General features: G+C 35.7%; 2 protein-coding genes and 1 long non-coding RNA gene across 3 annotated transcripts; 1 reads left to right on the forward strand and 2 right to left on the reverse strand.

Moving 5' to 3' along the window:
* The first annotated feature begins 682 nt into the window (after positions 1–682).
* LOC125588965 lies at positions 683–3,145 on the forward strand. Its single transcript, XR_007325155.1, has 2 exons — positions 683–2,777; positions 2,872–3,145. It is a non-coding gene; the product is annotated as an uncharacterized LOC125588965 (long non-coding RNA).
* A 7,241-nt stretch (positions 3,146–10,386) lies between these two features.
* On the reverse strand, positions 10,387–11,446 carry LOC106404507 (60S ribosomal protein L38). Its single transcript, XM_013845231.3, has 3 exons — positions 11,299–11,446; positions 10,862–11,045; positions 10,387–10,605 (listed from the first exon to the last, which is right to left on the reverse strand). Exons 1-3 carry the CDS (start codon positions 11,299–11,301, stop codon positions 10,583–10,585), a joined length of 210 nt encoding a protein of 69 aa, XP_013700685.1. The 5' UTR covers positions 11,302–11,446; the 3' UTR covers positions 10,387–10,582.
* Positions 11,447–20,830: 9,384 nt separating this feature from the next.
* LOC111206910 lies at positions 20,831–24,878 on the reverse strand. The gene is made up of 11 exons (XM_022704362.2): positions 24,686–24,878; positions 24,430–24,629; positions 23,950–24,198; positions 23,279–23,380; positions 22,829–23,064; positions 22,521–22,734; positions 22,310–22,426; positions 22,049–22,123; positions 21,677–21,889; positions 21,487–21,561; positions 20,831–21,418 (listed from the first exon to the last, which is right to left on the reverse strand). The coding sequence occupies exons 1-11, from the start codon at positions 24,876–24,878 to the stop codon at positions 20,831–20,833; spliced, it is 2,262 nt and encodes a 753-aa protein (XP_022560083.2).
* Positions 24,879–25,096: the final 218 nt, after the last annotated feature.

Raw genomic sequence — 25,096 nt, forward strand, 5'->3', positions numbered from 1 at the left:
CTATTAACAAAATCTAATTTATACACAAAAACTCATTTTTAATTTTTTTTCTTTGAATACCAATATTTTTTATTTAGTTCATGGAAATGGAATAAATAAAAGTTGAGAAAAAACTTATAAAAAGGTCTTTATTTTATATTTCACCTTAGGTCATTAAATTTTTTAAGACGACACTGCTTCTTATATATATATATATATATATATATATATATATATATATTTCAGATTATTATTTCATTATTAAAATCATAACTATATATATAAGGATTAGTAAAATATTGTTTTATTGTCATATTCAAAGATATTGTAACATTTCACAAATTTAGAATTTTTTTTAAAAATTAAAATTTTCGCTTCATAGATTTATATTATCGAGTAAATAATTAAACTTTTAGTTTTTGTTTAATTTTTAAAATAAACTATATAGTTTAAAATTTGTTTTCATTGGTTTAAGGTAGTAAAGATTAGTCATTGTTAGATAATATGATTTTTGTTATTTAAAAAAAAATCTTTATAATTTTAAAATTTAACATCGATGAATATTTAAATATTTAGCATATAGATGTATAGTATTACAACATTAAATTATATATATTTAATTTATACTATCTACAAATCCAATGGGTCATATGTTGTTTAAATCCAATTATTGATAGCACAATAAAAATTTCTGGTAGGCCCAAAATTTAAATGATAAGATTAGATATTAAATGTAACATGACTTTATAGGAATAGATCCATTAGGTCCATTTTTTAAAACAATCACACATGAATCAAGGTTGAGACTTATGTTTTAATATATAAGATGTTCATCCCAACAATTGCAAATGTTTATCCCAACAATTGCAAAGATTTATTTAAATGGTTGCAATGATTCATTTAAATCTCTAACATAAAAATATATATATAAAAATAAAAAAATACAATTTAAAAAACAAAAGAAAATATAAGTGATGTCTAATAGGTGAAATAAAATAAATATCTATAATAAAAAAGAAAAAAAATGATAATAACAAAGAAATAAACAGTTATAAGGCAGTTTAAATGAAAATGTACTATAAATATAATTGAAAATAAATTAAATAAAAAGGGATATAATTTTAAAAAATAAAAGCAGTTATAAATGAAAAGGTATCATAAACTGTTTTGAAAAATGAATAATGAACAGTTATGAACAAAATTCTAATGAAAATGCATATCCTAAAATCAAATAAAACAATAAGGTTGTATACATAAACGTTTATATAAACTAAATTGGGATATATTATTCATGGGCTGGTTGGTTTGTTTTACAATAGCAACAATTACAAGAAGGACACAACAATAACATGAAACGGATATAAACAATTTTGTATGTATGAAAGACAAACCTTTTCATGTAGTATAAGAAAAACATTAAGACTAATGATTTCATTATTTCATTTTGGATTTTAGCTAACCAAACACGTAAAACTCGTCCTACTATTTTTTGTTTATAACGTTCAATTTGAATATCTTCTAAAAATTTGTAACCAAGTAACTGCATAAACTTTTTTTTTCCACCATTTTATTAGCTCGATAAGTGAAAATTTTATTTTGAGAAATGCATGTCAGAGACTATTTAGAGATTTTAAAAATTTATTTGAATAGTCACAACTATTCAATTTGAATAGTCACATTCTTTCAATTTAAAGGTAGTTATTTTCAAAAGATTCTTATAAGAATAGTCACAACTTTTTTACTTTTTATAAGATATTTATATGAATTTTTACTTTTTAGGAAAGACACATCCTTCTAACATTGAACTTTTAGAAAAGACACAACCTTTTTGGCATCTTTTAGAAAAGACACAACTTTTTAACATAGAACTTTTAGAAAAGACACAACTTTTTTGACATTTTTTAGAAATGACACAACTTTTCAACATAAGTAGGATTCACAACCTTTGGAATTAATTGAGATTGCTATTATTAGTAGATTATGAACGCATATGCTACCAAACATTCTTGTTTTCCTTTGATATATTGTATAATTTTTTTGGGTGCAAATGTTAAGTGATATATTGTATATTGTCTTATCATTTGCATTCTTGCAATTTTTACAAAGTAATCCCCTTCTAACTTATTTCAAAAACAAGGTAACAAAAGGGTAGAAAAACCATTACAGATTAACAGTTCAAGTTTTATATACGAGAAGTTGTAGGTTGAAAGATTTACAGGTCAGAAAAAGTCATGGCAATTGTATTTGCTGTTGTTAGGTTAATCTAACTAGGATCCACTTTTGACTTGTTCATTTCCATCGAATCTACTTTCAACACAATTTTGATTCACATGATCTGCATTGTTACCCTTAGCTACTCCAAAACCACAATTCTTGCTTTCTGATCCATCTCTGAGCATTTCAAATGGGGAAGAAAGGCCATTTTTCCGTTGTAACATCAAAATGGTAAAATATTATTACATATTCATCACGTTTACGATTGTTACGTGCTGTGTGTTCATGAGAATTAGGTCCGAGCAAGAGGTGTGGATTAAACGACGAAGCATGTGAGAGTTGAAACTTATACATTACTGACGGTTACTATGGTCTACTGGTGGTTGGTCCTGAAGGAAGAGTCGCTAGGCCTTTAGCTACTCATGTAGAAGGAAAGCCTATACCCTTTGCCAACGATCTTGACATCCATACAAATGGCTCCATCTTCTTCACTGACACGAGCAAAAGACATGACAGAGCATAGTCAAAAAGCCTCATGCTTACCGTTAGTATGATATACGAGTTAGACTTTGAACCAATTGCAGGTATAATAATATAAACAAACAACCCATAATATTCTAGAGAAGACTAGTTTAAGACCATGTATATATAGACTCAGTGTTTTGATTGCCAATACAGATGGATCTGCTTGGGAGTAACTAATGATTAATGACACTTGGGAGTGAAGTGAGGGAGGCTCAAGGGAAGCTTTGGATTGGAAAATTGGCTCATAACCATATTGCAACTTTGTCTTATCGTTTAACAATCAACTAGTGAACAATATAAAAGTGTAGTTTGTATCTCTTTGTAACTTACTATCTCTGTTTCGATTTTGAGTACATCGGGCTGCTGTGTTTATCTTTTGTTGATGTGTGCAGAAGATTAATATTGAACTTTTCTTTTGTTGGAATCATTGACGTGTGTCGATAAGAGTATGATGCTTTGTCTCATTGACCATACATGTACCTCGATATAAATAGCAAAAGACAAATCCAAGTCTTGAAATTGAAAAGTCAACGCGGGTTGCATTAACAACCTCAAAAGATCTTCAAAGGTTTTGAACACTCAAACCTGAAATAATTAAATGTCAATAAACAAACTCTCACATTTTCAATACTAGGGATCGTTACCCGCGCCAAGGCGCGGAGTTTTTCCATTTTATTCTATTTTTGTCTCTTGCTTACTAATCTAGCATTCAGTTTTTCAATGCATTTTATCTTCAACATATCCTCTTGTCTTGTTTACATTTGTTTTCATGTTCTGTCGTTTGATTTGTCTTAGTTTTGGCTTGTGTAATAACTTAACCCTGCTCATTCTTCTCTCATTCTTTATTGATTGATATTTTTATCTCGCTTAGCTATGTGTTGCCATTAATTTGCTCGAATCATTTTTCATCATCTGCTTCGTATTCTTTTCATATTCATTAACTATTGTCTCCAATCTCTTTAAATCCTAAAAATCCTACATGTTCTTTTGTTTATAAAATCACATATTAAATATTGTTGAAACTGTTTATTTATTCTAATAAATCCTTAGGATTATAACTAAGATGATATGGATAAAAGACTGATTATAATTTAGTTGAAATTAAAGTCCAAAGTAGAAGTTATTAAACTTGCAATCCTTCTTTTTGTCATCGAAGATAGCTTTAGTGAAATCAATTATATTGATTTAGAAAACCCATAAGCTATTTCAATCTCAAACAACCAAAAAACAGGCGCATTTGTTATTGACGTTGAGGCGGGTTTCCTTTACTATAAACATAATTGCTTGTCACAACTGTTAATAAACCCAAATGTGTTTACAAAAGCTACACATATAAGAATTTCATACTCATTTCTCTTTCTCTAGTCATCTCCTATGTTAGTAGCTATCATAATACAATCATCAAACAAAGGACATATCTCTTGGTTCCATATAGAATATGCAAAATGACTATTTTCTGCAGACTCCATGATCACTGAGTATTATAAATATCAAACTCTGTCTATGGTCTATTTATATGTTGAAGAAATGCCTCGAAATGTAGCTTCCAAATAATGATTTCCAGGTCAACACATTGCATGTTAACCTCCACAATGGAATCAGCGGATCTGCAGATACCGCTACATGTCGAGTCGAACGCAGCTACACATATGTTCCCTGCTTGTGCCTTTCATTCACAATATGCAATTCTCCCAAGAACCAAAATCAATGTTAAATAAGGTAAAAGTTTTAGAGTCACAACAGACTTTGTATATCCGAGCCCAATAAACCAAGCACCCAACGTAACATCTCCACTTGCCTATTTGTGCATAAAATGACTTGATCATTATATAGTAGCACCGAGAAGTTAGATGGAGAATGAGGTATGAATGCAAAGTAGACAAAACAGTTAAAATCTTACTGATTATGAGAAATATAAGAAATCAATTCTCTTGAAATGGCGTATAACTGTCCAATAGCGTGACAGAAGTACTTGTTTCTGTTCTCACCAAACTTCCAATTCTAAATGTATATATAAATCTATTAGAGTTATTGCCAGCGCTCTGTTGCGATATTTGTTAGCTAAAATAATCCATCCAACATAATAGGAAAAAGAAACCAACGAAATTGTAAAGCTAACCATCAGCTGAGATGCTTTTGATGTCCTGACACATTGCAAGCTTAGTGATTTCACTTTCAAAAGCAACAAACTAAGCAGTCATATACATCCAAGACATTTATTTACAAACGGTTCCTAGCACAGAAAAAGCATATTATTATGTTATGGATGATAAGTTTGATGCATAAATACAGTTTAGAATTTTTTTCAACTGAACATTTGTGCCTATTGAATTACCTTACAACACCCACTGCATTGTGATTTTGGCATGTTAATGCGAGAATCAACATTGGAGCTTGCGTTAGCATTTGGAACATGAAATATAGCACCATCAATTTTCAGTGTTAATTCCATTGACAATAGTTGTGCAAAAGAACTCTGCAAGTAAGGTAATTGTGATTAGTAATTCTTTACATCTTAGTGTCGTACAACTTCAAAACGATAGACACTTACAATCGACGGCTCTCAAAGATGGACCGCAAACCATCTAATGATATGCTTACCTCGTCGTATAAGTAATCAATGTCACTTCCCTCCCACGGGTAACGTTGCTGGTGCAGATCAATTCCCTCCACCTCTTCCTCATCATTAGGATGCTCTGCAATATACCCTCTGTAAGGTTCAAATGTCGCTAGAATTATCAGAGAAAGAAATACAAAGTACCCTCCAAATCTTCAGGAGCATCGACATTTTCTTTATTCAATGATCTTCATTCAACCTAACAACCATCTAAATAAAAAGAATGTGAGACACATAATCTTCAAAATCCAAGTTTAATGAATGGGAAAAAAAAACTCAGGAAGACAGAAAATGTCAAACACTCACTGGCTTCTTCTTCTTTTACTTCTTGGCTCTCGTGAATGAACTGTCAAAACCATCATTATTTGCAGGAAAAAAGATTAAACAAAGCAACTGATGAAAAGAAACAAATATATTTCACAGCACATAAACTCTTCTTGAACAATCAGGCAACGGATAGTATGTCTCCCGTGTGACTCAGCTGAGTCCTCGATGGCATCCTGAACGACAAATGTCTTCTTCTTCTTCTTGGTTAGATCAAAGGGTGGAAGCTAAGGATGACCAAAGAAAATTAAAACCACACAATCATGATTTATCAGGAAAAAATAAAAGAAACGATGATGAATTTATTAAAGATGGAGAGATGTAGAGACTAAAGGAGAAAAACTTATTCATGAAACTCAAAGAGTCAATCTGTGTTTCTTAGATGAGTCATGAACCGATGATTAAAAATTGAAAGCCCTAAACTTCTATTGAAGAGAACGCTTACAGACCAAAGAGGTTTATTGGGCTTTTTTTTTAACGAATTCTATTTCAAAACGTGAGTTATAAAATATTTATTAAATCATTAGATAAAATAAATAAGTGTGGATCCCATAGAGAAAACTGAAGAAGCAAAGGTTTCCGACCTTCATAAATATATATTTGTTTCAGCCATCAATGTACAAAGAATCCTTTAGCTCAGTGGTATAAATGTTGTTGTTTAGATCTCAATAATCCGGGTTCGAGTCACAGACTTGACACTTTTTTACACTTTTTAAAAGTAGGACCCACATATCGTTGACGTGTCGCATCATGAGTAATGCAACTGCCCTATTATAATGTAGATTACATAACTGAGCCATATAAACAATACCAGTGGATATACACACACACATGCTTCCTTACAAGTCCACAAACAACTTAAGAACACAGATGCTAAGACCCTTATGATACATAAAAACATATACAAACTTTCATATAATTAACCAAGACTCATTTTGCAAAATCTAAAAAGTATGTTCTGATAGAAGACTTTGTAATTGATTGATATCAGCTAGCAAGTGTGTAATGTACCTATCACACACACAAAAACGTGAGGGCAAAAGAGAGGGGAGATAAAGAACCAGGAGGTATGGATCTATATTTTCAGTTTTTGTGTCACTTGTAAACGTATGAAACTTGAGGGAGATTGGAAACCCGGCAAAACTAGGTGTGTAAGCATATCCACACATGACAGGTTCCCATAAGCTTCATCTAAGCATGTTAACATGCCTCGTTACCCCTTTTTTACTGATTTTGTAGACGCTTATTTGTGCTCTCACAACATCAAAGGAATAACTATTCTTAGATTGTTATCCGTCTTCCTCTCTTCAAAGAACGACAATGACGTCTTTGTTGAAAAAGTGAGATGTATCATTAACTTTTAGGAGGTGGTATTGGATTCAAAATTTTATTTGAGTCTAAATGAATTCAGTTGAACGTATAAGTAATTATTTTTAATTGACTCTAAAAGATTTGATGAATGATTTTAATGCATTTGTTTAATTTAGATATTCTAGATTTAAAAAAAAAAAATCAAATAAATTTGATAGATAACTCTAAATTCCATGAATTTGAATTTTGCACAAAAACTGAAAGACTGATGAAAATAATAAGAACTTAACCATTTCTGTTTCATAAAAGCTAAAAATCATTTAAGAAAAAAATTGAATAAAAACTTGACTAATGAAAATAATAATAATCAGACTAATTCCATATTACTATGTAAAAATATAGCTATATAGGCATAACACATTGATTAAATAAAAAATAATTGTCATAACTCATTTATTAGTACATTTGGAAATAATATAATTTAAGGGGTTTATCCATCCATTGGACCATGAATTACGATAAATAATATTTTTATCATTTGTCAAGATGGTAACATACTTTTAAATTTATAACAAAAATTAAATTTTCAAATATATCTTATATTCCTATCACTTAGACATTTTTCACACATATTAAGAAAATGATTGAAATACATTTATGTTTTCATTAATTACATCTAACCGATTAATATTATTTGAGATAAATAAGCTTATTTATTATATCAATGCATTTTGCAATTAATATTCAGCTACGAGTAGGTAAAAATTACATTGGAATTATAAAACGACACTTTTATGTAAAAAGCAGATGGAGTAATAATGTTCAATAATCTTGACGTATATATTTGATAGCTAAACTATATAAAATTATCCTCAAATCTTAGTTTAAAGAGACGAAATTGGTTCTTTATATTTTGCATTAAATTTATTTTAAATACAATTACGACGAAATACACTAAAATTAAATATTACCAACATTTATAAAATTATGAAATAACTAAATTGAATAACACTAGAATTTAATAAATTTAAGAAAAATACTTAATCCAATAATAGGGAAGCTTTGGATTGGAACATGGCTCATAACCATATTGCCTTGAGAATAATCCTTCTCCCTTTGAACAAATATCTCAGTTTTTATTAGAGTCCAATGGACTGCTGTTTGTCTATTTGTTGATGTTTTGTGAACCGATGGAGAAGATAGCAATTGAAGTTTTTTTGTTGCAGTCATTGGCCTCACATGGCAAATAGCAAAATACAAAACCCAAGTGTTAAAATTGAAAAGAGAAGAGTCTGAATCATATTTAATTCAAAAGGTAAACAAAAACAAAGTATCCCAAGCCAAAGGTAATGTATAACTTCAACGCTGGTGGCATTGACATAGAGCCCTGAGTTTAGAGATCTTCAAAGGTCTTGAACACTCAAACCTGAAATAAAGAAGTTCCAATAAATAAACTCCACATTTTCGAATTTACTTACTTTTTTTTTTGTAAAAGATCCGGATAAATTCCACATTTTCGAATAACAAATATTTAATGGAATTAGGAAATTGCTAAATTAAATAAACCTTAGAATTTAAAGGATTTTAAAAGAATGATTACTAATACTTAATCAATTTGATGGAAACTTTGAATTGCCAATAGTATGTTGCAGAGCATCTACTTTCTGCCAATACCAGTGAGGTTGCTGGCAAAAGCAATGGGGATGAGATTGTACACTATGATTTCAGAGATTTAGCGAAGATGGTAAGGTCTTGGAGTTTCTTGAGGATAGACAAGGAAAGGTAATGAAGCTTCTGGGTGAAGAGAGGAGGTTAAGGGAACCTTGGATTGGAACAGTGTCTCATAATCAGATTGCCACTTTGCCAATCAATTAGTGAACAATCTTGCTGTTTATATACCCTCTTTATTTAAGAACATCAATGAGTACAAAGTAAATATGAATGGCAATTGGGACAACCCGCCCCGCCGTGGCCCGCCCCACTGCGGTCTCTATCTCTGGCGGATCTTTGCGGGTCAGCCCGCCGTAACCCGCGGTTCCTAAACCTCTACCCAAACCCGCCCCGCTTGCTACATAGGACTTTGCGGTCCGGCCCGCGGATAGTGAAAATGCAGTCCTCATTAGTTTTCTTCTTCTCATTGACCTTGAGACATCTCATAACTCTTCGCAAATCAAACAGTTCTCAAAAAGACAAAAAAAAAAAGAAGAATGGAAGTGATGAGCTTAACTGCTCCATCTTCGCAAAGAAAATTCACTAGCTGCTTCTTAAGCGCACCAACAAGCCCACGAAGAATCACATAGTGGTACAGAGAGTACGAGGAGGAGGCAAAAAAGAAACTTCTCCGAACGTTCTTTGATTCCTTTCGATTGGGAAGAGAATCAAGGCAGTCCGAGGAAGATCACTGACAATGAAGAAGACACTGTTGATGATAAACAAGATAGATGAGACATGTTATTAGCGTACACGCTTTCTTTGGTTTCTCTACTAAAGATTGAAAGTGTAATATTGAATCAATCTGATACCAATGACAATTAATAGTAAAACTTTAAAACAATCAAAATTTCAAACAAAATATCTCATAAATAATAATAAAAAAACTGATAACTTCTTGTCACTAAAGTCTACAACCATCATGTTTCAAGTCAACTAGTCAAGTCAAACAAAGCAAACGAACTCTTGAACTCAATACTGTAACTTAGTAGCAGATTGTAAATTTTTAATCTAATTACAGTATAGAATGCCGAGTGATATAAATAACATGCAAAGATTTAACTTTAACTCGTGTCTACCGAGATGAAGAAATCATATACATGTGTAGATGGTAGATAGTGGTAGATCGAGGAAGAGGTGAAGCTACAGTGGTAGATGGAGGAAGAAGAACGAGGAAAAAGAGAAGCTATGGTAGTAGATCGAGGAAGAAGAGAAGCTCCAGTGGTGCTCTCTACGAAAAGAAGTACGGTTGTAGACCAAAGATGAAGAGAAGATACCGATGAAGAAGATAAGGCCCGGTGGTGACCTTTGTCAACGGGTGGAAGAGAAGGTCCAAAATTTCCTCCACAGTCGCCATTTCTCATCTTTTTCGTCGGTGAGCAGAACGCAAATGTCTCTGGTGAAGAAGACATGCGGGTCTCGAATGTTCCGCAAACCCGCGTCGACCCGCCCCGCATTGGTCCATACCCGAAATTGACCAACCCGCAAGACCCGCAATATCTCGGGCCTAAGATATGTAAGCCCAAACCCGCCCCGCAGTGGGACTTTACGGGTTAGGTTCGCAGGCTAACGTACCAATTACCATCCCTAAAAGTAAACAATGCTGCTGACTAACCCATCTCCGTTTAACTTAAAACATCGTTTTGATTAGAGTCCATTGGACTGAAGTTTGTCTATTTGTTGATGTTTTGTGAACCGATGCAGAAGATAGCAATTGAAGTTTTTTTGTTGTTGCAGTCATTGACATCACATGGCAAATAGCAAAATACAAAACCCAGTCTTAAAAATGAAAAGAGAAGAGTCTGAATCATAGTAATTCAAAAGGTAACAAGAAACAAAGTATCCCAAGCGAAAGATATCTCTATAATTCAACGCTGGTGGCATTAACATAGAGCCCTGACTTCAAAGGTCTTGAACACTCAAACCTGAAATAAGGAAGTTCCAATAAATAAACTCCCACATTTTCAAATCTACAAAACATATATCACATACTTAACACACATGCTTCCTTACAAGAAGCCAAGACAAAGATTCTAAGACTCTTAGAATACAAACTTTCAGACAACTAACCAATACTTATTTGGCAAAATCTAACAAGTATGTTAAATAATCTAAGAGGTTCCAATTAATTGTTAGCAAGTATTTAACGAGTGTAAGGGAGAGAGAGAAGAGACTACGAACCTGGAGGAAGAGACTGCTTCAGCTTATCAGCCTTCTCTTGGTCGAAGACGCAAAGAGTGTAGAGGTACCTAGAGCACCTGACCTTGAACTTGACAATGTCCTTGCTTCTCTTGATCTTCACAGACCTAGCATCCTTCCTTCTCGCTGTCAGAAGGAAGTCTTTGATCTCGTGGATTTGCTTAGGCTGCACGCATATCAAAGTCCAAATACAATCATTTTAATTCGAGAAACTTATTCCAACTTAGAGTAGTGACGAGTATGGCTATCAATCAACAAGATTAATAAGAAATCAAGCAATAAGGTATTACATTTCATAACAAACTCTAGCCGTGTGAGACAAACAATCAAATTCCCAAGAAAAAAAATGACAAAACAGAATTACAGCTTCTCGGTTCTGAAAGAATAACAAGAGCTGAGAGACTACAAGAAGAAGGTACCATTCTCGGTTCTGTTTTCGCCGCTGCAACTTCCTTCCACTTAGAGAACCCACCGTCGGAGAAGAAGCTAAATATTCTCTTTAAGAAGCAAAACCCTAGATGAGCAATTTACTCTAATTTCCAAATATACCCCTTAGGCCCAGTAATATAGCTATTGGGTTTAACGGCTCATATTATTGTCCAAATGGTTTAGTTAGTTGTTTTGCATATTTCAACCTGGAATTTCTTTCTTTTACACCCCTTCATTATCGTTTTCTCACTGTTTAATCCCAAATTGTTTTTTCCTATAACCTCAACATTCGTCACTATATATTTCAAAATCATAACTAAGATGGAGGGTCTTTTCAGGACGTTTATATACGACTTGATGATTCTCAAAATGTGTGGTCAAATCTCTAAAGAACCTTCGATATGGCTATCATTGAAACCCATGTTGGAGGAAAATGGACATGGAAGCCACCTTCTTCACGTTTATAGGGAATAGATAAATACCAACTTGATAACGTATAAAATATAAGATTTTAGGTGTAGCTTAATAACTTGTTAAAAAACTCCAATTCTCAGTTACAAAAAAAAAAAAAAAAAAAAAAAAAACTCCAATTCTTTTGAATCATGATTTTGATAACTTATATATACTACATGATCGCACTAAATCATTTGAAAAAGTTGGTCATACTATTTTTTTTTTGTAATTCTTTAGTTTATTTCTGTGTAATTATTTTCGATATTTTAGCATTTTAAGTGATACTACGACCTCTATATCGTTATTTTGGGAATCATTATCTAATGATCTCCGGAAAATTTATCCAACAACATTTATAAGAGTTTACTTGATTATTTTTCTTTAAATGACAATCTAATAATCGCGTTCCTAGCTTTTCCAATATAAGAAGAAACCGATTGAAAATTGGGTGGTGATGCAACATAACACAAGTGGCAAACTACTGAGCTATCATTATGTATTCAGATTATATAAAATTCTTATTATATATTAAAATTATGTAACGTTAAACAAAGGGGAAATGCCGAATTAGGTTAGTCATCAATCTATCATTTGTTGTGTTAGAAAGCGACCAACGTTACAAGTTGACATTACCTGGAAAAGAATTATAGTAGAAATCTTCCCCTTCGACCTAAACCTTTGATGATATATACTGACATTAATTATCAGTTTTATTAGAGATTACTACATTTTATAACCTTTTTTTTGCATGTTTGTGTGAGAGGAGTTGTATTTATAAATCAAATAAAATAAGTAGAGGTTATTGGTTGTTGTATTTTAATGGATTTGAAAATCCGAACTAAATCTAGTGTTATTGGTTCTATGATTTTCAAATCTGTATTAAAATCATGTGTTATTGGTTTAATGATTCATAAATTCTATATCAAATCAAGTGTTATTCAATCGTACGGATTTCATAATATATTTGATTTAATAATGGATTTGAATGAATTTGTTTAGATTTTTTAGTTAAAAATACAAAGATTCAAATCCGAGGAAAAACCTCCGAATTTACATATTTTACTTGGATTTATAAATACTATATGAATTTCTAAATGGTACACCTGTTATATAGATGACACGGTCTGAATATACCTTGACATCGAACATAGACTAAAATACCATTTAACAAAAAAGTAAGCACCTTCTTTTCTTCTTTTGTCGACAAAGACCTTTATTTAGATATGGTAAAATACTTGAACAAATATATGTAAGAAAATCACATTAACCAAATACATGTATAAGACAAGTAAATAGTGTAATTAGATCGGACCGTTTCAACCCTATCTCGTGTGATACTTTTTTTGTTCACCCTATCTCATGTACGTATAGATCTTGTCGATCACCCAATATTACATGCCGACACAACAGTAAACGAGTTACGTATTGTGATTCCTAAACCACATAATTAATGCAAAAAACGTAAACTACTCACACTAACATATGGATGTTTAAGAAAAAAGGAGAAGATTTTACAGCAAATTAGAGGAACTAGCACAGACCTATAGCTAAGAAGAGACGTGGGTATCTTTGTATATTGTTGAAAGATTCCACGTATATATGGAGGAGATGAGGAATCTTAAAAGAGAATCCTAATCTTCAAAGAAGAATGAACGGCCAGAATTCAGCATATCTTAAGTTTAGGAATCTATTTTAAGCAGAGAATAATATAACGACAAGAGGGAGTGGATCATTAGTGACATAAGCGAATATTTTAACTTATAATTATATAGTTTAGGTTAGAGTGCCAGAATATATAATCATAGTATATATGTCATGGTCCCCATTACATTACTACTTTGGTGTTCTCGATGAATCTACATGTATTTTATATTTCACTACCTCAACAATGATGCAACATAAACAAATTAATGCTAAACAGCAATAATCTTAAACTTATATGTGAAATACGATGTTATTACTGATCTAAAGTCACTTGTAATAAAATGTCGCATATCTTTTTCTAACAAAGCTTTCTAAAATAGTTTGGACTTAGGTGTTTGTTAATGCTAATTAGCGCCTAGAACTACGAAGTCATTATTAGACTTGGTAAACATATACATTTGGAGAAAACTACCATTAAAACTCTTAATTTTCAAATTAAACCCCCAAAAAACTTTCGCCTTTAAGTCAAACAAATCTTCAACTTTTAAATATTAGTCATTTAATTTTAACTTTCATATTTTGTTGATTCGGCCATTTAAGAAAGTCGAATAGTCAATTTTTAAATTCGAGTAACGGTCGTTATACCCAATACAATGTTATTTTAAAATTCATTTTGTTTAAGAAAAATCTCAAATCAATATTTTCCTCGAAAACCTATTTTCCAATTCGATTTTATCTTCCCCAAATGGATTTCTGAAGCTATCACTGAGTGAAGACAAGCAATGGTGGGTTTTCTTGCAATAGGTAATGATTCTCATCAATTTGATAAAGTCCAATTGTCACGCTGGAGAAACCACCACTTGTTGTCTTCATTAGAGATTACCTCTGAAATCGATTTTGCGTAAGATGAAATTGAATTAGGGATTTATGTTTTCGTGTGAGAAAGATGAAACTGATTTGAGATTTTTCCCAAACAAAATAATTTTTAAAACGGCCTCATATTTGGTATAATGGCGCCATTATTCGAGTTTAACAGTAGACTATTCGAATTTCTTAAATGGATGAACCAACAAAATATAAGAGTTAAAACATCCAATATTTAAAATTTGAAAAATTGTTTGACTTAAACATGAGTTGAAATTTTTTTGGTTTTAAATTTGAAAGTTGTTTTAATGACAGTTTTCTCTATATATTGGTTAAGAGTATAACTTATTATTTAATGGTTTTGTACTAATAACGTTAATTCTATAAATTAAAACCATGTTAAAAGAACTAAAATTGAAGACGGAGTCTCAAGATGACTTTGTGTGTTGAAATAATCCTTCGGTATTCTCATATTTAAATGTATCGACCAATTGATTATTGTTTGATTCATCGGTAGTGGACAATTAATATACTGTTGCCGACAGTCGCTCCAATACTATGGGAGATCAAGTAAATTATAAATTAATACGTGATCTGATTATTTTAAGAGATGCGTAAACACAATGATTTAGGTTTAGGATCATCTTTGTTGGTTTTTAGATTATTTCTTCTTATACCATATTTTAACGATTGTGCAAAATTCAAGTATTATGACGACATAAAGCGTTAAGCAACACAAACAGATCGACTTTTTTACTAACAAAAAGAAAAGATAAGTAGTTATTTTGCTATTTAAAGTCCTTTTTGTCAGCTTTATTCTAATTATAATCGTTGTTGTTTTATATGGAAAAGAAGAGAAAGTGACAGCTCTCTCTCACTGATTGAGTTAATGAATGAGAGAAGTGACGTCAGATTACGCAAAGCCATGGCTACGAAATCTAACAGCTGCACACGTGTCACTTTTCTCTTCCACTACAGACTAAAGTTATCCCTCTGTCTAAAACGGGACGGTCTAAAACTCCTTTTCGACCATCTCAATGTGTTTTTTTTTATTTTTTTTTTAAATGAATAACTTTATAATACAAATAAAATTTACTATAATGTATCATTTTAAACAACATTTCTCTATATTTTAAATAAAAATAAGAAAATATTTTTTCTAAATATATAAAAAGAACATTAAAAAAATAGATTGAAACAAATTTACCTCTATCAATAAAAGAATTATTACTTATGAAAAGTTGTTACACTTTTTTATTAACTAATTATTTTTTTGTTCTAATTTATATTTTTTTAACTATATAACATTCAATATATTTAATTAATGAGTGAATGAGCGATATATACCCAAAAGAGGCCCAAATTTGGTTAATGCCCATGGGTTTGGATATATGCAAAAGCAATGACCTTTTTGGCCACGATTTGACGAAAATGTCCCCTTTCAACCTCGTGGGTTCGCCGATAGAACGCACATGTGTGTCAGAAAGCAGAGAAACTGGGATTTGGTTGAGGCGTGTACAGAGGAGCGTGACTGACACAAAGAGGCGACGGAGGCGAGGAACTGCTGGGTAAAAAGGATGTCCTTACTCGTTATGATGACAATTGCTTCGGTACGTGGAACGGTGGTTGTGTATTGGGTTGTGGGTTTGGTACTAGGGTTCATAAAATAGAATATATATACTTAGCAGAGGGTTGAGAGATTGGTGTGAGAGACAAAGTGAAAACGAAAACTGTGATTGAGAGTTTAGAGGTTAGGAACTCGTTTGACAGTGTCTGTTATCTCTTAGAGGAGAGGTATGAAGATTATTGACATATATTCATCTATATAGACTTGTTCTGTCCTTTTGGTTTAGGAAACAACTCTTTGATGATCAATAGACGGTTGTGTTCGATGTTATAAACTAGAGATTCACAATCTGTGTTCTGTCTTTTTGTTCAGGAAACAACGAACTTGTTCACGTACAAGCAATGGGGCACCTGGTGAGAGTTGTTGTAGGTGAATGGCAGAGACTTGCACATGGGACCTAGAGGTTCGACATGGATCACACACAAGTGAAATACGATATTGTATTGAGAAAGAATGAGACTTACGGCGACTTGGTGGCTATGATGAGGGGTAAATACCGAGTACTCCCTTCTGCACCTGTCGCCTTGACCTATGACTTCCCTGAGTGGATGAAAGTTCCTGGCGACTACGCCACACCGCCTGTTGACATACTAGAAGACAAAGATGTGGAGCTCTTCATGGCGGTTAGGATGGACTACGTTAACTTGACTTTGTGTGCGGCCTATAGAAACATGGAAGTTGGCCGCTACCACACCATGCGGAGGGAGGAGTTCGGGCTGACGGAAGACGGGACTGATGTTGTTCCACCTAAACCAATACTGTGGAGAGGTTTGCATTATCAACCATTAAATATGTTGGTTGCTAAGTTGTATATTTGTATGCTAACTTTGTTGTTACCATATAAAGGTTTTTCAGCCCCTGATGGTGATTGATGAAAACTCCTCTCAGACCGATTCATCAGATGAAATGGATATTTTCACACCTAATGCTGAAGGGATGATCTGACTTGAGGAAATACCTACAGAACCGCCAGCTGGAGCGAACCTGACATTGGCGATAGGTAAGTAGAAGTTTATTTGAGTGTTTTGTTGGAAATGAACTGGTTGATGGAGTATATATAGTTAGCGGATAACTGATGCGTTTGAGTGTTAACTGTTTTCTTAGCTACTACTGACGACGTTGATGGAGGACGCGTTGGCTCGTATGGGAAAGGCAAGGGGGTAATGACTGGTCCAGACATTAGGGGTGGTCAGCTCTTCGGGCTGCAAATGGGTTCTGGCTCCGGTTTTGCAAACACTGAGGGGGGCGATGTGGCACTTGAGGAGGGTGAAGCTTATGCTGGTAAGCAAAAAGGTAAGCTTCCCCCGTGATGGATAAGTTTATTTGTTCCGAGTAATGGATGAGTTAGTTGGTAAATGAGTTTGTATGTTCTAACAATATATGAATTGCTGATTTCAGACGAAGAGGAAATGGGCAGCAATAATCAACTCTATGTGGGGCAAGTATATGTCGACCGGGATGCTTTCAAGGTTCACATGTCGCTACATGCATTGGCTAACAAGTACAGATACTTCGTGAGGAAGTCTGAGCCCGGAAAAGTGGTTCTGGAGTGCAGTGGAGTTAACTGTCAATGGCGGGTGTACGCAACTAAAATCACGGGGTGCCCGCGGTTTGAAATCAAGACATTGGATAGTAACCACCGTTGCACTGTTAGCGAGCGGGGGCAGTTTAGGAGACATGCAACCTCATCAATTGTTAGGGGAATGATGAGGAGCAAGTATGTTGGTACCAGAAGTGGCCCAAGGCCAAGAGCGTTGAGAGAGATGATGAGGATGGACCACAGTGTACCGATATCCTACTGGACTGCTTGGAAGTCCCGAGAGATTGCTATAGAGAATGGGCATGGAAATGCTGAGGCAGCATATAGTACTTTACCTTCCTACCTTCAGCAGTTGGCCGTTACGAATCCTGGGACTCTGGTCGCATTGGACACAAGCAAGGAACCAGGTAGTGTCCAGCGTTTCAAGTACCTTTTCCTGTCATTTGTGGCAAGCCAAAAAGGATTTGATTTCATGAGAAAGGTAGTCATCATTGATGGAACGCATTTGAAGGGGAAGTTTGCAGGGTGTTTGCTCACAGCAAGTGCACAAGATGGGAACTATCAGATATTTCCGATTGCATTTGGGATAGTGGATAGCGAGAATGACCAATCATGGACATGGTTCTTCAACAAGCTCCTTGCTGTAGTGACTGATGCTACTGACTTAGTCTTTGTCTCTGACAGACACATCGCAATATACTCTGGAATCCGCAGAGTAAGCACCTACTGCATTGCCTCTATTTAAAATATTAAGGGTAAACTATAGTGCATAAGTTAGCGGTTAACTTATTTGGTAGTCTGTAGAATAAGATCACTCCCACAGTTTGCTAACTGCGGTAGTTACTTTTAACAGGTTTATCCGATGGCTAAGCATTGTGCTTGCCTGCTACATCTCCAGAGGAACGTCCAGGCCATCTTCAAGAAGAAGCATTTGGGGTACCTTCTAGGTAGAGCAGCAAGAGCTTACAAACTGTAGGATTTCTACTTGCACTTCAACGAGCTCAAGGTGGTTGACAGCGCTTGTGCGGATTATCTGATCCGAGTTGGACTTGAGCACTAGGCTAGATCGCATTTTGATGGGGCAAGGTACAACATTATGACAAGTAACCTCGCTGAGTCTCTGAACGCAACACTGTCTAAGGCTAGAGAATACCCAATTGTCCCTCTTCTGGAGTATATTAGGTCCATGATGATGGGATGGTTCTGTTCGAGACGTGATGCAGCAGCAAAGAATGTGGGGGCACTAACTCCGAAAGTTACTGATATTGTCATGCGCAATTTCACAGACTCCACATGATATGCTGTCAAACACATCATAAACAATGAGTACGAAGTTGTTGATGGAAATGGGATGTATCACCGTGTGGATCTTGATAAGAAAATTTGTTCTTGCAAGGATTTTGACGCGCTGGCCATCCCTTGTGCTCATGCAGTATATGCTGCCATATATGCACGGGAGTCAGTGGAGAGTAAGGTGGCTGTGTATTACAGCAACACGTACTGGGGATTAGCGTACAGTGGAAGAAGCAAACATTGATGTGTACAATTTTGGTGTGGATGGAGAGGATGGCCACCTTCTCCAGCAACTCGCCCCCACCTGGGAGACCGAGAAAGGCCAGAATTCCATCGCGTGGGGAATTCAAGGTTAGTATCTTTGGTGTGATTTATTTACTTTACTTGTTACGATGTATACTAACGTCTAAGCACTTTGTTAACATGTAATTAACTACCAACATGCAGATGAGTGGTGCTTTAAAGCGCCGCAGAACCTGCAGCAGATGTGGAGGAACAGACCATAACAAGGTCGCTTGTAAGATGCCTATCTGAAGATCGAGATGAAGACTAAGTATGTAGGGGTGAGTGGAGTTGTTGTGTTTCTTTTGTAATGGTCAGATCTGGGGTGACCTTTTTTTGTTATCATGTACTAAAACTAAGTTCCCCTAAGCTTCTCACATTGACGCATGTGTATGTGCAATGTAGAGTATGAATAAAGACTCCCCCATTTTATGTTATGAAATTTATGTCTTTGTTAAGTTAGCCGCTAACTTCGAGTTATTCGCGATGCTTTAGTTCATGGATTGATATGTTTCGATTTGACATGAAATATATTAGTTGGCCGCTAACAGCATAGTTATGTTAACATACAATAAATGAGTTGGTCGCTAACTTATGAGTTATGTTAGCTGCATTAGTTGTTAAAATGATAAGTCTGACTGCTCATGGTGGTAAATTACTTATGGTGCATAAGGTAATATATAGCAGGGGCAATAAATTATCAAGTGCTTTAACATCGTTATACCATAGGTTAATGTGAGTTACCATGTAAATGCTATGTTATCCGTTAACTTCGGAGAGTTATTATAAATGATATTTCGGAAATTTAATTTGAATGAGAACAGAGAATAAAGGTTTTATGTGGAAAGAGTCCATTGTAGAACGAGGTGAAATTTGATCTATATGAGTGTTATGTATTTAAAACGGTATGACAAATGTAGCAATTACTTAAAGTTAATGCGTGTTAGCAGGTAAGATATATGTTGGCCGCTAACTTCAATGTTATGTTAGCTTTAATAGTTGTTAAAATAATAAGACTAGCCGTGTTAACAAGCAATAAATAAGTTGCTAGCTAAGTTAGGATTTATTCAAACTACATAGGTTGTTAACTAATAACGACGAATTGACAAATGTAGCAATTACTTAAAGTTAATTCGTGTTAGCAGGTAAGATATATGTTGGCCGCTAAGTTCAGTGTTATGTTAGCTTTAATAGTTGTTAAAATGATAAGTCTAGCCATGTTAATAAGCAATAAAAAAGTTGCTAGCTAAGATAGGATTTATTCAAACTACAAAGCTTGTTAACTAATAACGACGAATTGACAAATGTAGCAATTACTTAAAGTTAATCCGTGTTAGCAGGTAAGATATATGTTGGCCGCTAACTTCAGAGTTATGTTAGCTTTAATAGTTGTTAAAATGATAAGTCTAGCCGTGTTAACAAGCAATAAAGTTAATGCGTGTTAGCAGGTAAGATATATGTTGGCCGTTAACTTCAGTGTTATAATTTATAACTTAATAATTCTCATAAGTGAAAACATTAAATGATGGTAAGCTTTTGGGCAATTGAGATCTAAGATGCGTGTTAGCAGGTAAGATATATGTTGGCCGCTAGCTAAGTCTAGCCGTGTTAATAAGCAATAAATAAGTTGCTAGCTAAGTTAGGATTTATTCAAACTACATAGGTTGTTAACTAATAACGACGAATTTTTGAGTTAACGTCGGGCGATAAAATTCCAAATTTGTTGGATAGTAGGGCGTGTTCCAAAAGAAATATTTAAAAACAACAACATAAGCTGGGCACATAGGCCTGAGTTTGTAGGAAGAGGGAAACAAGACGGTTACATAGAGATGTCATCGAAGAATTTGACCGCCAATTGCTTGGATGCGTCTGGAAGCAGACGCGGAGTGATTGCCTTGTAAGCACCAAGACCATCCCCAGCGTGAGCGTCGATCAATAGGACCGTCATGACTCCAGAATCAGTTTGACTAGATACCTGCTGTATTCCCTTGCATCTGGACACGGTAAAGGCCTTGACACCGGCGTTGGTTCCTAAAAAGCCAAACTGCTTAAGAACGTATGGAAGGAGGGTAGCAATAGGGTTTAGCTCTTTCTTCAGCGAGTTGTCGCTTCGAAAAGATGTGTTGCAATCCAGAACATGGAGAGTGCACACTTTGGTATCGATACAAACTCCAACCCAGTGTTGTTTGTCCATGTTAAATGGGAAATATATCCTCTCATGCGACTTCTCCAAGTGTTTCTCCAGCGGGACGTCAACGAACTTAAGCTTGGAACGGTCCTTGACTGCGGTCTTCACAAACCGATTGTTGTGGTTCATCAGAGTTACTGGAAGGGTAGTGTCGTATATGGCAACATTGGGACCAACCATGGGGCCACGAGACACAAATCCGATAAGGGTGTCAATGACCTGAATTGAATAACTATCGTTAAGCATACATGTCAAAACTTGCTAAACATCTGAGAAGTGTTGCTTACCCCCGTAGGTAATATGGTGGTACGATAGGCAATATCACAGAATTCAAGCGATGGCATGGAGTAGCCGTTAGGAAGCTTTATTTCTCAGTAACAATTTAATTAATGGGTTAAAATTTTTTGTAGATGCAACTAATAATTTTAGGCTTGCAGTAAAAAACGGTTGGGGGGTTACTTACGATTCCTTCATAACCTTCTGCTCCATTAGCATAAAACGGTGGTCTACATCAGGGATAATGCATAGCCCTGCTTTGACTTTTGCATCACACTTGTAGTCTTGAAGTCCAGCAGGGATTATCCAAGACCTTTTGCTCTTGCGCGGCTCTGATGCCTCTTCTTCATGTGCCTTGGGTGGTGAAATGTAGTTAGTCGGGTTGGGCGACTCCTCCACACCGGGGGCATCTTCCTGCGAGAGCCCGAGTGAGAAAGACGGCATATCGTGTAGATAAAAAGGTATATGCATCTGAGTGTGTGTGAATATACATTACACATCAGCGAGATGGAAAGGATGAGGATAGATAGATACAGATATAGTGAAATGATACGGTTATAGACCAAAAATTACCTCCTCCATCTCAAACTCTTGGGAGACAGGCTTCTCAACAACCATAGTTGAAACTCCCAGTGATTGATTGTTCTCCTACGTGCAGCGGGAGGGAGTGTTAGCATTCATATACACAAGATGGTTATCCGACTTAAACTTAGCAGTTAATAGTTAATTTACGAGGTCTGGCGTTTTATTAGCATCTAAGATGTGCTCGGTCTGCGCAGCACAGTAAATTGTTAGCTGCAAAGTTTGGGTGTAATTGCTAGCTTATCATCTTACCTGTTCAGTAATGTTGTTGGCTGGTACTAAATCCTCCACTTGTACTTCTCTCTGCTCAACCGGGAGCTGTGAGTCAGCACCAATTGAGATCTGGATCGACGATCCGTTGGCGGTGTCCTAATAGGGTTTTGTCAAATAAAAAGTGGAAACAAATGAGTTTTGGAATGCAAGATAACAAATGGCTGAGTTAGCTAAAAATAAGATATCTCACCAACTCAGCATCAAGATTATCATCGGCGTACGACCCACCGCGCTCGGGAGTTTTCCTTGGAAGATCAACATCTGTGTTTGGTGGGAGAAAATGGTCAGGTACTATGTTCAGATCACGCAGCACCTCGTTGATGCGAAAATCAGCAGCTTCCGATGGGGTACTAATGTCAGGCACGGCTGGAAGGTTGCCGTTGACAGGGGGCGGTTGTGTCTTGCTGTGGAAGAAACTCAGAAGATTTTCCGAAAAGCGTATGCTCAACAGAAACATCGCGGCTAGAAATGGTCTGGTCAATGAGTTCAGTTACACACGTGAGTATCGCAGCTTGCATGATCTTCAGTTGACCAACGAGGGCAGCACCAATCTTCTTATCGATGTCCTGGAGGCATCGTGCGATAGTAGTCTGAAGGATAGCTAATTGCTGGGATTGAATAGTTGATGAAGCAATTTTCTCTAGCTTGGCGTCTAGTGCTTGATAAATACGCTTCTCCAGCGAGCTGATTTCATCATGTAAGTCGGAGGCGGGAGATTTGGACTTGTCGACTAGCTGCGACGCAACCAAATTAGCTATTAAAATGTGGGCTTGAGAGTCGGAACCCTCGCCATCTGTCACCTCCGCGGCGTGATCCTTGTCGTTTTTTTTCCTTCGGTTCTTTCTCCTTGAGTTTCTTCACTCCCCTCAAACGCAAAAGATCACTTGCGTTTAGACCACCTTTGAACATTTCCTTCTGAAATGAAAAACCCTCACAAATCAATTGAACCATGTTCTCTACAGCCAAATCCTCGGACTCATCGACCCACGAGAAATCTAGACCAGCGGACCATTCCTCGTACGGCTCATCTAGAATAGACTTGACAGGCACCTGCACAAACATGAACCGGATGCGTGTTAGAGAGGATTAACCCGCTAACTAACAGGTGAACGATAACGTGATAAGTTAACAGTCAACTATACATCTAACAGTCTAACATCAACAAGATAAACGTAATAAGTTTGCGTGTTAGAGAGGATTAACCCGCTAAGTAACAGGTTTACGATACCGTAAAAAGTTAACAGTCAACTATACATCTAACAATCTAACATCAACATAGTGGATTGAATTATTTGTTTCACAGGCACATACATAATACACAAACGTTTGCGTCAAAGATAAGATTTATCCGCTAACTATCAGATTTACAGAAACAAGGGAAGTTACCAGTCAAGTTTAACGCTGCATATCTAACACCCCCGAAATCGATTTGCTAGTATTGTTTTGTGTAAGAGAACATGATTGGGAGCTAGCTTATCCTTTGTAGTTAACAACTAATCTATCTGTTAGTAGCTACTAACCGTTTTAGTACAATAAAACATTCTTATTAAATGCTTCGTATAGAGCGAGTTAACACATAAATAAGACGCCAACACATCATGTTACAGATTATTTATTACCTGGCACTCGATATCTATGCTCTTAGCATGCCCGGGGATAAGACAATACTTGGTCACCTCAGATGGTTTGTCGTGCGGCACCGCGTTGTCATCCTCTAAAGCTAACTCTTCATTCGGGTTCTCGCTCTCGCTCTCGGAATCCACAATAACAGTACGCTCGGACTGTGTGATTTCTTCCTTCAACTGAGGGATGGCGGCAAGAAGAACTAGTTGAATTGCATCAACGTAACCACGAATCGCAACAGACGCCTGCGATAATGATATTTCATCCTTCGAAATAAGAGATGTAGCAAGCGTGTGGTATGAGGCTCTCCCCCAAGGGAATGCGAGGAACTCGTCTAGATCTCGAATCAGTTCAACATGTCAAATCAGTTCAACATGCTCTGGGATGATGCGAGGTGTGTGTGAGGACGGGAAGAGAATCGACGATGTGATTGCAAGGTAAGCGAACTTAATCTACGCCTCTTTGCTCTTCACAACCTTTTTCTTCAACATGTCGATGGCTGTGTCAACAGTGCAGAACTTCAACGAGCCAAGGAGTTCGTTCCAGTACAGCTTCTCTTTCAGAGGGTTTTTCCTCTTCTTAGTTGGTTCTGGGATCTTCTGGCAGTTTAGTCTGGTGACGATAGCAAACTCCCGGAGTGACATTCTAACAGGGTTCCCACAAAGATGAACCAAACCTCGTATTTTTTGTTCACTTTCAGAAGCCTAACAACGACATATTGCCCAAACGCACCTGAAAACGGCGGGTTCTCCTCTATCGCGAGAATCTTTCCAAAAGTAGAATTTCTCAGAAACTCTAACTCTTCCGGTTCAAGAGCGTCGATAAGCAACTCGGTCCGCTTTAACTTGTGATACGAGTTGACACGCTCTCCAAGGGGTTCTTCGACGGCGGCGAACATTCTGGGGGGAAGCAAAAGATCCTCCATCTCAACGATTTGGGAGAAGAATTGGGACGATTGGGTAATTTAGGGTTTACTTGAGGAGGCTGAGAATGTATTATGACCAAAATTATGCATATAGGAGACGAATGAGTGGTTGGGGATGTGTGAATAAATGCAACTGTTCGATGCTCGAAAACCACAGAATAGCCTCACGCTCTTTCAATTGCAGAATCTGAAAAGGCATGAAACCTTTCTTTGTCCAA

The sequence above is a fragment of the Brassica napus genome, chromosome C6 (assembly GCF_020379485.1).
Source record: "Brassica napus cultivar Da-Ae chromosome C6, Da-Ae, whole genome shotgun sequence".
Classification (NCBI taxonomy): Eukaryota; Viridiplantae; Streptophyta; class Magnoliopsida; order Brassicales; family Brassicaceae; genus Brassica; species Brassica napus.